This window comes from Charadrius vociferus, unplaced genomic scaffold (assembly GCF_000708025.1).
Source record: "Charadrius vociferus isolate BGI_N301 unplaced genomic scaffold, ASM70802v2 scaffold507, whole genome shotgun sequence".
In the NCBI taxonomy this organism is placed as follows: Eukaryota; Metazoa; Chordata; class Aves; order Charadriiformes; family Charadriidae; genus Charadrius; species Charadrius vociferus.
This window is the reverse complement of record NW_009649235.1, coordinates 637,045-651,398: the sequence shown is the minus strand read 5'-3', so window position 1 is coordinate 651,398 and position 14,354 is coordinate 637,045. Positions and strand designations below refer to the sequence as shown.

The window sequence follows — 14,354 nt, the reverse complement described above, 5'->3', positions numbered from 1 at the left end:
GGGGGGGGGGAGAAGACGGGGGGACAGGACGGGGAATAAAGATCTCAGAAAAAAACCAACACACCACCACCAAAACCAAGCAAACAAAAAGTCACTGAGGGGAGCTGCTCTGGAGCCAGCCTGACCCACAGCGAAGCAGCAGGAAAGATTCAGCTGGACAGGGTGTTGGGCCACCTTGTCTAGCCTATGCTTTTGCCAAGCAAGGTTGGACCCTTCCAACCTGGTATTCTATGATTCTATAAAAAAAATCAACCCACAACAACAACAAAAAAAACAGCGAAACCCCATAATGATCCTTACGCAGCTAGTTTTCTCACACAGATCAGAAAGGTATTTTTCGTTCAAGTACTTCTATTTCAATTTAGTTATCTTAACATTCCACTACTTATAACAGATATAGTTTATTTTGGTTCTGAAAGGCTGTCAGAAAGAATAGTCTGTAGCACCCACCTATCACAGAAATATCCTAGCTGGATAAAAGATTGATCCAAAGATGGGACAAAAAAAAAGATATAGAAAATACAATCATAGTTACACCATAAACATGCACCTATTAATGCAAAATTGGATCAAAAGTGAATAGTATCAAGTAACCTAACTTTTCAAAAGGAACCAAAAGTCTTGAGGCTTAAAATTTTACTGATTGATTTGTTCAACATTTCAGCCTCTTACATAAAAGGAGGAAATCAATTCCTAAGTTGAGTAAAAGATAGAACCTCACTATAAATAAGAAGCTCTTAAGAGATATACCTTTTCTCTTTTATATTTTTTAGCTTGAACTCTTCAGGACAGGCAACGTTTGTCATTACTTGAGAAGTGTTTTTTACGTTGTGAGCCGTATCCAGCTAAATCATAAGTTATGGCATTATTACTAACTTGTTTAGCCTGGTTTAGGAAATTTTATGTAGATTCTTGGACAAATGTCTATAAGAAAAGGAAATCACTGGGACTCCTCAGATTATTTCCTTTTCAAAATCATGGTAGATAGGAAATAAATATATCAGAAATAGGTACAAAATTAGACTAAATTTATGTTGCAGTTCTAAACTACAAAATGACATAGCAATAAATTTATATTTAGCCTGACTTGGGGTTTGTTGTTGTTTGTTTGCAGTTTTATTTTTTAAGGAATGTTTTTTAAATCAACACATGTTGAAGAAAAAATATTACATTAAGAATAACATAAAAACATGAATATACAATTATGATACAGTGAAGCGAACAAAAGAAATAGTACCAAGCAGACACTAGATTAGACTTCTCTGTAATTCAATGTTCTAGCCTAGAGAAAATTAAACAATGCAGTTCAGGTTCTACCAAAGTTCCGATTTGAAAATAATTTTGTTATTGCTGATGATTATCACATCATCCTATTGGAAGCTTATTGGTTATGATTTTAACTGTTCATGGTACCAGTAAGAAATAGTGTAAAGTTTAAAAAGTGTGTATGCAAGATTAATATAGTCTATACTTTTTGAGCAATTTTACCTGCAAAATAACGTTAGAACTCCTTCAAATGGATTTTTCAAGGTCCAGTTACAAACCGTACCATACACATTTCCTGCTTTATGACAGAATATGTTGTCACGACATTCCTTAAATGGTGTGCACTCCATTTCTCCCAGTAACCATGAATTTACTGGAGTCAATGTGCAGTCAGAAGACACAATCTGGAAGGAGAATCTGACAGATACTGCAAGGACAGAAAGTATATCTTCCATGGAACCTACAAGAAAATACAGTAAAAACATATTTTACCTAAATATCTGGATCATGTTGCATGCATTAAATGTGCTTGGATTTTTGGTTCACACTCCCAGTTTTATGTGAAGAGTTTGCAGCTGCATTCAGACGTTCTTTGGGCATTTTCTTCTCACCTAAATTCTTATACCTGCTTCTGTCAAGTGAAATACTTTGCTGATAAACAGAGTCCCACCTATATAATGAAAGCTTTAAAGGTAAACATCACCTTGCCAAAAGAAGACTATTAATAGCCTCCTGTGATAGTAAGATGACATGTTGGCTTTAGTCAATGATAAAGCATTGAAGGAAGAAAGAAATTAAAATGTATTGCAAACGATCAAAAGGATATTTTGCTACATGAGCAGAAGACCAGTTCAAAATCAATTCAATCAGGAATATTAAAAGAAGCGAAAATAAACAACCTCAATAGATGTGTAGCTGAGGAAAAGCTTCAATTACTTAGGTATTATTTAAAAGGTAATACTACATCATAAAAAATTCTATGTATCTATCAGCAGTATCGTATTTATAGAAAAAACACAGGCTTCAGCATTCTGTACTCAGACTTATCTTCAAAACTAACCTTTCCAGATATACTTCAGCACCAATGCTAGCACAGAACCTTACAGCAACTCACTTAAAATGTTTTCCATTTTTAAAACTCTTCTGTCTTGTATTTCACCCAGCTTTTAATTCCCAACAGATCTATGCTGTTCATGTTCAAAGACACAGATGTGATTACACCGTCATAACTTAGCTTGGCCTTACCTAGAGCAAACAGAAGAATCAACCATATATTTATGAATCCAAATAATATCAATCCATTTACCTGTACAGTAACTATTATCCCTTATCATCTTTACTGAGTATTTTCCATTTGAAATGTCTTCGAGAGTTAACAAAATTTTCCCACAGAGTACAGTAATCTTTTTGCTCTCCTGTAAGCGATCATTCCAACAATTTTGTTTTTTTGTGTGTAGAAGAACTACACAACATACACGATGAAATGCTAATAATGGTGCAAGGCTGGTAACAGCAACGACTGTCTTTGCTCCATCCAGTTGAACCCTCGAACATCTCTTAGGAAACTCTTTTTTCAGATCATTCTTGCTATGCAGGTCCAATTTAATCTTTTTTGGAGGAGGCTCAATTTGACACGAGGAGACAGCCAATGCTGAGAAGGCTTTGTTCAGCTTAATGATTTTATTTCGACACTCGATAATGGGAGAAATCGAAGAGAAGTCTTGATCCATCACTAAAGATAAACTGACGTCACTCAGTGACCTGTGAAAATCCACAAAAGATGACTGCACTCCTAGTTTGCATGCTGCTTTCTGACAAATAACCAGAACTTTGCAGATACATTAAGACATTTAAGACTACCACAAACTCCAATATCATTCCAGGTAAAGTCATTGACTGTGCAAAGAGCATAAGCCCTTCAAATGACTATTTCATCTAAGCTTAGTATAAAGATTTTCAAAATGTGGAACGAATTTTCGAAGAGCTTCTAGGAGTTAGATGCCTCATTTCAACTGAAAGAGTTTGGATGTCTAATTCACCCAGAAACATTGAAAATGTCACATAACCCATGCAGATACTCTATGACATTTATAATTGATTTTTAAAGACTTAACTTTCTTTTAATAAAAAATTACAGAAAGTATCAATTCTGTTCTCTTCGAGACTAAAAGCTCTTCTGATGTTCCATATTGTTTTATAGATACTCAAACAAAATTGAATGTAGAGAGTAAAATAAAATGTTTAAAATACTATTACCTTAAACATGCAGTAATTTCCTGAAATGTATGAAGTACTTTATTTATTCAACACAGGCTTCTTTCAATGAAATCCTAATATTACTGTTATCAGATCCTCTCTTAATGAATATTTTATTCTGCCAATCAATTCAGTCTCAAGATGTCTCTGACATCTGAAAGTCTTACAAATGTCTAATTTTCTTTACAGATAAGTATCACTACCTCACAACACGATTTAAAACATCACTGCAATTTTGCATTAGTAGGAAGCACAAAAATAATCATTAAAGACTTACAGTGTTGGGGGTGGAGACAAAGCAAGCCCTCTTCCCCCAAAACACAGGTCATTCTATATAGTACTGAACTGCACCCCAGAAGACCTAGGTTCTGCTGTTAGCCTACCATGTAACTGTTGACAAATGACTTCATTTTCACAGACCTTTTCTCAACTGTAAAAATGGGGGAGAGGGCAATATTGCTGCTGTTTTTTAAAAAAATGGTCTCAAATCTTCTGAGGATTTCTGAAGCTATACAGGAATTAAGTATTTAATTTTCAAAACCAAAGTCATCCTCATCAAAGCTAGAAGAATAAACACTGGAAAGACAAAAACAATCTCTTGCCTCAGTGGCTCTTAACAGAGGCTGTCAAGAAGATGAGGTCAACTTTCTTGTAAAGTTACAGCAATCTGGCAGCTGAGAAATAATATACCCACAGCTCCAGCAGAATGGCCAAAAGGCGTAACAGGTCAGGTCCCTCACAACCACTTGAATGATTTTCAGTGGCATCAGTAGTCTTTAAGCTTACCCTAACACTGTCTCAGCTACACTGCTTGTGGGAATATAGGTCAAAAGGTAAGTTCTGACTCCACCAAAGTTTACATTACACAATGCACATCATAAATTTATGTTTCGTGTAATCCTGTTTTTTTAAACTGTATTCCAAATTAGTTCCCTCCCTGTGAGGGAGAAATGATCTAAGTAGTGTTTGCAACTAGAACTGAGCAATTAAAGTGAACAGAATAAACAAATCATTTTAAAGACAATAATAAGAATAAAAAAATAATTGTGAAGGTTTAAGTATCTTATGTCTGATTGTTCCACATAATTTACACAATACATAAATTTAGCAAATATTTTATTTGACTGGATACTTGACTGTAGCATAGTTCAATTCAAAAGCTGAGTATTTATTAAGTTATTCGGAGAATATAAAGTGTTTTCTTTTGCACTTCTTTAAGCAAATCACTCTTGAGGAATGGCAAGCTGTTAAAAGTAAGGCATCAGGAACTGTATAGCCAAGACAGAACTTTATCTACACCACATTCTGATGTCAGCAGAGCTATGTCAACACAGACTATAAGGAATCATAATTTTTGCCAAAGAAAACTCTGTTGCAAAAAGACTCCAGTAATGACGTTGTTATACTGACCCAACTGATTTTTGGCTTTTTATTTTGCACAGTGCGAGAGAGAGACAAGCAGCAGAAAAAATAACGACAAAAACACACGCTTGAAACACTTTATACACAGATGTTCAAAATGAGAAAGTTCAAAGCTCAAAAGTCCACTCCTGCTACTGCAGAGCTTAACCTGCAAATTCAGTTTCTATAAAACTACTCAATGAAATTATTAGATAAATGTATATACTTACAAATAAAATGATTCCGTTAGTTTTACTCCAACTACCAAGCTGTCACCCACAACACGCTGCCACAATTTCTCTATGAAGTGCTCGGAGACTTTAGACGCCAATGATGTCTCTTTACTAAGAGAATGAGGAGGATTTTCTACATCATCCCAGAGAGAGACAAGACCTTCCTTACAGAAAAACGTTTTTTTTTTAAGATAAATTAAGCGAGCAGAGATATTAGTTCTTTTTACACAGCATTACTTCATGTTTTACCACAAATGATTGCAGGAAGTGCTTTTAAGGTACAAAAAATGAAATTCATATCAACTAGTTTATTCTCTACAATAGATTCAAAAGATAGAATTGCATTTTCTTAAAACATGTGTCGTGGTTTGGGCATGTGGTCATGAAAAGCACAACTCATTCTCTCCTTGTAAACATCACGTGTAAATTTTGAACTGTCATAAAATTAATAGTCCAAAGATGATTTAAGGTACGACAATTTATTTTATATTACCACATTAATTGCTCAAAATTTTGTTGTCTAAACCTGGCTATCTTGAAAGGGACCACAACATTAACTGAGACAGAGATCAACTTCATTTCAAGTAAATTAGGAAGCTTCTTTTAAGCAACATATTAAGATAACTTTTTCCCAACCTCCATCACCTTCTCAGACCACAGTTGACTCCACCCCCACTATAAAATCAGTTTTGCTTACACAGATCTGACAGCTCATTTTTTGTAACGTTTTAGATCACAGACAGATATTCAATATCTAGGCAACTTGTGCCAATTAAGACTGTACACTCCCCCTATTGTTTGTCACTAACCCTTTCTTAGCGGTTACTCCTCCATACAACTCAGTTGTCAGGAGGTATTGTGCAAATCAATTTCAAGTAAAGACAACTAAATTTACTCTTATTTACGTACATTGACAGGTTAGGGTAATGAACCAGACTTAAAAAGCAAATTAATGACTTTTGATAGTGGCAATCCCTACTGGTGAAAGTAACAAGTGGTTAAGGGAAGCACCCTCTACAAATGCCTCGGCAGAATTCAGAAGTGATCTGTACTCTCTTCTGCATTTTACCTCTTTTGCAGCTGGTAGAATATGGGTTCTTTCTTCAACAAGATCAATTAATGCTCTGCAAGATTCAAGAATAACCCTCCTTTTGAGTCCTAAATGCTGCTGTAGCTCTCGAACAGAGGTGCAACCAGCCTGTAAAAGATAACAATGATCATTAGACTTCCGCTTAGGTCTGCTGCAAATAAGAACTGATACTGAAGCTACCAAGATATATTTTCAGCTTTCCATTTTTATGCAAGTATCACAAGTCAAGATCCTGGTGCTCCTTAAGTTATGCTTCTAAAAAATATTCAAGTCAGGTTACTCTGCTGCCACACTATCAATCTAAGAATATTGGCCTCTCAATATGAAACCTAGAGTTTAAGACAAACTTTTAAGGTAAATTTTATCAAATTATGTAGATATTCAGCCCTTTCATTATTATTCCTACTTCATTTTTCCACTGATATCAGTTTCAATCTCTTCCAAGACTTCTGTTGATTATTGGTTAAGTAAACATTTTGAAGAGTTGACAGTTTTACAAACAGACATACATGCAGGCTGTGTCTCAGTTTAAAAAAAAAAAAAAAAAAGAAAGAAAGAAAGAAGCATGCCAGCACCAACTTCTCAGATTTTAAGAAAGCTTCTCAAAAGCTATTCTCTGGAAAGCAAGATCTTGAGAAGTCCAGTGCTGCCATGGACAGAACAAAGCTCACTATTGCAATGCAAAACCAAACTTCCCTTCCTCCACGCCCAAAAAATCCCCCAAACCAATCATAACCAACTGACAAGCCTGAATAAAAAGCACTTCACGTAAGTGAACTGATGCCCTCTGCTCAAGCTGCAATGGTAAAGGGCATTTAGAGCAAGTAGCACTCACCATAAGTTCTGTAAAAAAATTATTTGCCAGTTATCAAACCATGCATTGTAAGTACCAGATTCCAAGCAGTGATCCAGCGCAAGACTTGAGTCAGAAGAAGAAAGGGAAGAGTTAAGAACAGAGATGATTCTACAATACCTTCCTAATCGAGGTCATCAGAATACCAAACAATTACTTATTCCCATTAGTGAGCAACTCTTGAATAAACCACTGGGAAACAGAAAGCAAACAGGGAAGCATAGATGTTCACTGATGTATGCTTGTGCAACTCTTGAATAAACCACTGGGAAACGGAAAGCAAACAGGGAAGCATAGGCTCAGAAGCTTTCAAAATGCCCAAAGGTTCACTGATGTATGCTTGCTGACCAATCTGACTTTTGCAAGCCCTTTTTCCTCATAAAGCAACACAAGAGAGAGACCTGAAATTTACCACATGGCAAACCCAAGATTAGGTAGTGCCCCCTCATCAACTCTGTCTGGAGTAAGTGACATGCATATCCTTTCTGCCATATGTCAAGGTGTACTGCACAACAAGCATCAGCAGAAGTCACAAACTTTTCACTGTGAAACTAAGAAAATAAAACTAGATCACCTTAAAATAGAAAATAAACTTCAACATAAAACGAAGGCAGTCCAGATCCAAACACAGTAGAGGTGTGAATAAATCCAGCATGAACAGCAGAACAGATGAATCACTGTTAAAAGCAACGCGAATTAAGGCAGAGGCTTAGTAGTAAGTAGAACAGCCAAGTGCTTTGACACATTGCAATTAAGGTTGCAGTATTCATAAATAAATAAATTAATACCCATACATACAGAGCTAAAACTACTAAGCCAAGAACTGTGTCACTTTTACAAAGGAAAGAAAATAGAAGGAAGATTCACGATTGATAAGACTAAAAACATTGGGAAAAGCAAAGGTAAAATGGAAGAAGTAGACAGAAAAGGCAGAAGGAAACATAATTAGAGATCTACAGGCTGAAGCTGCTCATATGGTAAATAACTGGTTCTATGTTATTCAAGTGACTAAAATCCCTTATGAAAAAACATCAAGACCAAAATGGGCCAATCCACAGCAACAGGCGAAAAATAAATACCTAAAACTTACAATAAAAATAGTAATAAAAATCAAATGTACAGAACATTTCTTAAATAACTTTCTACCCACTACCAAATCAGCATTATCAGAATGAGAACAAAACAATTAGACATTGCAGCAAATCAATAAATTGGGAGGAAGGATTAAAAAAAACACCTGCCTCAAAACAAGCAAACCAAGTCAAAGTTAATCATAGGTAAAAGAATTTGGTATTATAATCCTTACAAAACCAGTACATAACTTGAGGGGAGAACAGCCCAGTGGACATAAAAAGACACTTCTGACTCGTATTTCTGCCAGAACAGCCAACTAGAAACCCTGTAACCTCAGCTGTTATAATGTAACTGTAGTAGTTAAAATGCGTGCTGAAGAAAAAAAAAAAATATTAGAGGAGAAAGGGTTGGATTCAGGCCCAAAAGACTGTATACAAGATAAACATAGAACAGTTAAAAAATACACAGACTGATATATTTTTCAATTTCACTACCTGCAAAACGCAACTCATATGTATTTCTGTTTATAAGTAAAATGCAGTCTACTTCTATGCAGGGGACCAAAATTCAGTTCTGCCAAAGTTCTCACGTGGCTAACAAACAGCTAGGCAGATGTGAAATAAGAGGTAGGCAACAGAGGCAAGAAAAAGGCCTGCATCTGCTATTTCATTTTGCCCTAAAAGATGAGATTCTATAGAGACTGTCAAAACATGATTTGATTGCAAATAGCTAGAAGACCTGAATTTTGATGATAAATATCAAGAGGCACCACTCCAAGGCTAAATAACCTTTTGAAATTCCCAAGCTAAGCAGGATCCATACACTACTGCACCAAAACAATCATCCTTGAAATTCAATTATACATCAGATGACAAAAACCAGCATGAGTACTTCACTGTTCAGGGAAACATAGAGAACAATGGAGATCTCAACAAGGAAGCAACAGTAAGGTTAAAAATCAATATCTGCACCTATTTCCAAATTCATCAGCATGACAATTTCAGATTTACAGCATTAAAACATTGGAAGATTTTCAACTTGCTTACAATGCTTGTGCTAGCGTGTGGCTTTGAAAATTAGACATCTAAATGATCTTAAAATAAATAAATAAGTTCTTATGAAGGATTCTGCGCCTGTGAGAACTTTTATCAGCAGACAATACATGAAATCTCCAGCCAGTGGCTTGTTCCCAGCAGAACCACTAGAATGTTCAAAACAGACTATTCATTTGATCCTAACACAGATTCACAGAGCTGTACTGCTGAAAGCCAGTTGGTGTATTAAAAGAACAAAGTTATGGAACATGTATTAAAAGAACAAAGTACATAGAACATACAGCTGTCAACGGCAAGGTGGCCAATCTTCATTACAATAGTGGAAGGAGCAACAAATTAGAGACTGAAAGTAATTTCTGTTTTGTAGAGGAGGAAAATAATGTAATGAGATGGGAAAGAATGCAGCAGCAAAGAAACCAGTTTTAAAAAATATGACTATCCAAAAGAATCCAGAAACAGAAAAAAATGCATTTGGAAGGAAGCTTGCACTTCTGCATGTAAAAAATAATAGGCCTCTAACGTGAAAACTGAAGAACTGTAAAAACACAGGGTTGGAAGGGACCTCAAGAGGTCCTCAAAATTAATCCAACTTCTACTTCCCTGTGCCTTCCAGGAAGGAAAAAAAAAAAAAAAGATTGTCCAGTGTTCTCCAAACAACAGCTTTTATCTTTTGGAAGATGTATAATATCTCTTTAGACATCTCTTTTGTAATTAGAACTAGAAAAGTCTTTTATTTTTCAGTCTTTTTCTAATGGGTCATAGTCCTCCTTTTCTTCTAGTACTAAACTTTGCCAGTTAATTTGCTTCATTTTTAAAGGCTGGAGATAAACTGCCACAATATCCTACTTAAGTTTCACTAATTCTCAAATGACGGGAATAATTACTTCCTATCTCATACTTAAAGCACTCTTAGTGAACTAAAAATAGCCTCACACCATTGACTCAATTGGAGGTTTATGTTATCTCCTAAAGCTTTTTTTTTTTTTTTTTTTGCTTTTTTTAACATTAATTTCCTATTTTGTCAATTATTACCCACTTGGTATGGGCCAACCCACATCATGGAGAGTATGCTGGGTATTTGCTAACAGGATGAAAAGTAGAAAGAAAGGCAATGATATATTCCCACTGATTACTTGGATTCTGGCAAGTTTCCCCCTGCTTTTTATAAAGGATGCTAATTAAAAGAAGGATACATTTTAGCTTCACCTACTGTACTTTGCAAAATTATCCTTAAAAAACTGCTAGTAACAAGAGGCAAAACATCAGCAGCTGGTGAAATAACCATGGTCACTAATTGTGGCAAAAAGTAAAAGCCAACTTGATTGAAGTCCATGCATAAAGAAACAGACCATAACGCTGTTTTTTATTTTCAGGATTAACTGACTCTCATCAGCACTCACTGGGAACCACTACCTCAAAGTACATAATGTGGAGCAAAAGAAGCAAATGTTCTAATTTTCTTAAACTGGTATTTAAACATCTATAAGTAAAATGACTGTTACGAAGCTTTGATAGGATAGCTTCAGCATTATCTCAAAATTTTAATTAAAATTAAATCAGATCTTCCCAATTACCTAAATGCATTCGTAACAACCGAGAGAACTGAAACACAGACTACCACCGATTCAAGAATGGATAATTAACAATGTTGTCTTCTCCCTGAACCACTTATCCAATAAAAACAATATCATTAACCTCACCCTTTAGATAATGTAATGATACAGAAAAGTAATTTGGAGAAAATATGAAGGCAGAACTAGTGAGTACAAACCTGTAATCTTGTTTCAAGGGCTTGAACAGTAAGCAAACTATTCTCTTGCAATCCTTCTGCAGCAGGAACATCATGTTTATAATTAATACCACTCTAAAAAAACAAACCAAAACAAACCCCTGAATTAATTAAGAAGCTGAAAGTAAGGTACAGCACTATAAAAATCTGGAGGAAAATACAGAAAACCAGCAGAATTACAGTATGCATTTTAAAAGAACAAATCTTATCTCCTGAAAGCAATTAGAGTCTGATAGCACATAATGGAAAGACCTAATTATCAGAAGATAATAAACAAGCACTATGGCCTTAATTAAGAGTTCTTAGCCAAAAGGTAAACATCGTAACAAACCTGTCACATACACAAAGCATTTTCAACCACATTAGTTTAATTTCCCAAAAGAAGGTTGATACTATCAAGGAGGTAGAATAATCTCTCCAGGTAACTTATTTTATGATTACAGTAGGGAATATTGTATTCAAACTTCAGGGCATTTCACAGCATACATCCAATTTCACTTTACATCAATACTTTAACGATTTGTGAAGGTTTTCTTAATTTAGTAAGCACAGTTTGAGTAGCTGAGAAAAGGCAAGCTGAACTTACTGCATAGTTGACCTCTCCAAGATCTGTTATTTCGAATGTACTTAACACGTCTGTATTAGAGTCATCCTTCAAAAGCAGTAACAGTTGCTCACTTCCAGAGCCAATAAAATCATCCACCAGAACAGACTTTACATTTTGCCATTTGGAAGCCACCTACAGTAGAAGAGTTTTAAAATAGATACATTTGAATAAATCTTGTATTTGAGATTCTGTTTTGGTGAAGCTTGCTTTTCATAAAGAGACAGCCTATTCAGGTTTGTGGAATACAATATTTTAAGAAGGTTCAGGCCCTGAGTCTTACTCCATCATTTAGAGCCTTTGTAACTCTGGGAAAAATTAGCCCACTTTCCAGAATAGAGGTTGCAGAGAAGATGACAACTTTTCATTGTACTTAAACAGCTGAATAGCTGAATGCTGTGACATTTATTTGGAACCAGTAATACCTACAGATCAGTTAAAGACATTATACCTTTGACATTCAGAAATATTCTTGTTGCACTGCACACTTAAATATGTTTGAAAGGTAAAGACAAATTTGTACAATAATGCTGATGACTAAATAGGACAAACTTTCATTTCCTGACTTACGTAAGTCTTCTTGACAGAGTATTACAAAACCCTAGCTGTTAACTTTGTTTCTCCTGACTTTAGGAAACAAAAGTGAGGCCTCTTGTCATTTTTATGAAACAATAATTTTTGTTACTAGGAAGTGAGACTCAAAAGGTTTTTAAATTCCAATGAGAAGTTTATGCTTTGCAATAATACCAGTTTACTTTCACTTTAACACAAATTATGTAGGCACACTCATAACTTTCTTACAACTTCAAGTTCTCATACTATGGAAGTTTTCAATTAGCAACAGAAGCTTTGGCTCAGATTCATAAAATGTATTACTAAATAATAGAATCCAGGTTTATTTTCAGATATATTTTTTAACAGAAGCAACAATAACAACAACAACAAAATATACAGAACTTAAACATGTAGCTTTTTAGTTGCAGAAACTTTCAAGAAGACAATACATACACACACAAAAAAAAGATACAGTAGTAAAAGGAAGCTGTTTAAAGCCACAAATACCTGTAAGTTGTCTCTCCTCTGTACAACACAGATATTTCTGGAGGCAAAAGACACAATAAATAGCAAATCATTGCTACTGGTTACAGCTGTTTTTACTGAACATGGTTTCTCATAAGGAAGCTCACAAACACCTTTAGGGTGACCATCCTGGAACCAAATAAGCTGATTCTTTTGGGTTATGGCAACAAGTGATATTCGGAGCTGTTTTTTCAACACTTCGTTCTTGCAGACATAGACAGAAGATACCACTCTGCTGTAAGCATGAGGCATAAAGCACGTGACAGTTAGCATTTTTTGTGTTTCAATTGCATATCCAAAGAACTCAGTACCCCAGATGGCTCTGTCTGAAGTGGAAAGCTCATCTTCATCTTCACTCTCTGGCAGGCAAGCAGTTCTTACACCTAAGACAACAGTGCCTTCATCCTCAATTTCACCTGTCCACACAACAGAAGAAAGCTGAACAGGAGCGCTTAAAACTGTGCAGGTGTCAGAAGAGATGTAGAACAGCTTGTTGGCATGCCTCCACAAGACTGAAGGACCAGCAAACAACCTGATGTCTTCTTTCAGCTCATAATCCAATTTAAAATGAAAGGACTGCTCAAATTGATTTGAGCTGTGAAGCAACAATAAAAAGTATTTGACAACATTGTTCCATTTTTTCTTTTTCATCAAAATGCAGGGAAGAATAATCCCTGTTCTGGAATCCGTTGCACAGCTACAACAAATTATTTCAATTTTAAAGTGACTGGCACGCATGCTGAATACTCCAGAAGACTTCTGAACAAACAGCTTAGTGTCTCTGTTGAATGCCATTCTTCTGACACATAAATTCATTGTTTTATCAGCTGCTCCCTCCACATGTTTTGAATTTGACAGCTGAAATACAAGGACTTCGCCATTGTAGGACAAAAATTGTTCTTGCTCACCTAGAAGCATCTTTATGTATCTCTATGTATATTCCTTTACTAGGAAACTGTATGCATCTCCATTTTTGTCAGGATTATTTCTCTGGGGAAATTTTAACCTATCTGGACGTTTTCCATCTACAAAAGTGAACAAAAAAAAAATTAGTTTGGGACTATCTGAACTCATCCTTAAGAATAAGAAAAACTACATATTGCAAAGCAATGTCATAGACTAATTTGAGAAGATAAGGCCAGTATGTGCTTTAACCGCACAGATTAAAATGAAGTTAAGCAATTTTGTATTGAAAAATTTAAGTAACAGAAACATTTCAGAAATGTATTCTAGCCTTTACCAAAGCATGAATTTGCTGCTCATCAACAGCTACATGGCATAATATAAACTGAAAGTAATTAAACCAAACCATACACGAACTGTTTGTGTGACTGAATAAAGGCGCCAGCTCCACAAATATACTGAGCGGAGTGGAAAGCAACAGTGCTTGGAATTCTCAAATTTAAGAGGCATAAAAAGAATCATAAAACCTCCTTCAGGAGAAAGTTCTCTGACGAAGAGTCCAGTCATTTTGCCGCCAAAAAGGCAGGCTTCCTTCCTTCCCTCCCTCCCTCCTTCCCCCTGACAAGACCCCGGGGACCCAGAGGGAACCGCAGCCGTCCCACCAAGTTTCACTACTCTACTTTCGGCCTACCAAGCGACGCTCCTCGCCCGGCCCAGCCGCCCCGGCAGGGCAGCCTCCCTCGGCCGCCC

General features: G+C 35.8%; 1 protein-coding gene across 1 annotated transcript in view; it reads right to left on the bottom strand.

Moving 5' to 3' along the window:
• Window positions 1–13,619, bottom strand: part of FANCB (Fanconi anemia, complementation group B) — a 14,776-nt gene extending 1,157 nt beyond the window's left edge. The window contains exons 1-7 of the mRNA XM_009889038.1: window positions 12,684–13,619; window positions 11,604–11,756; window positions 11,000–11,092; window positions 6,226–6,354; window positions 5,154–5,320; window positions 2,573–3,027; window positions 1,489–1,726 (exon numbers count right to left, since the gene is read on the bottom strand). Of these exons, the coding sequence (XP_009887340.1) occupies window positions 1,489–1,726; window positions 2,573–3,027; window positions 5,154–5,320; window positions 6,226–6,354; window positions 11,000–11,092; window positions 11,604–11,756; window positions 12,684–13,619 (2,171 nt within the window). The remainder of the gene's footprint in view (window positions 1–1,488; window positions 1,727–2,572; window positions 3,028–5,153; window positions 5,321–6,225; window positions 6,355–10,999; window positions 11,093–11,603; window positions 11,757–12,683) is intronic.
• Window positions 13,620–14,354: the final 735 nt, after the last annotated feature.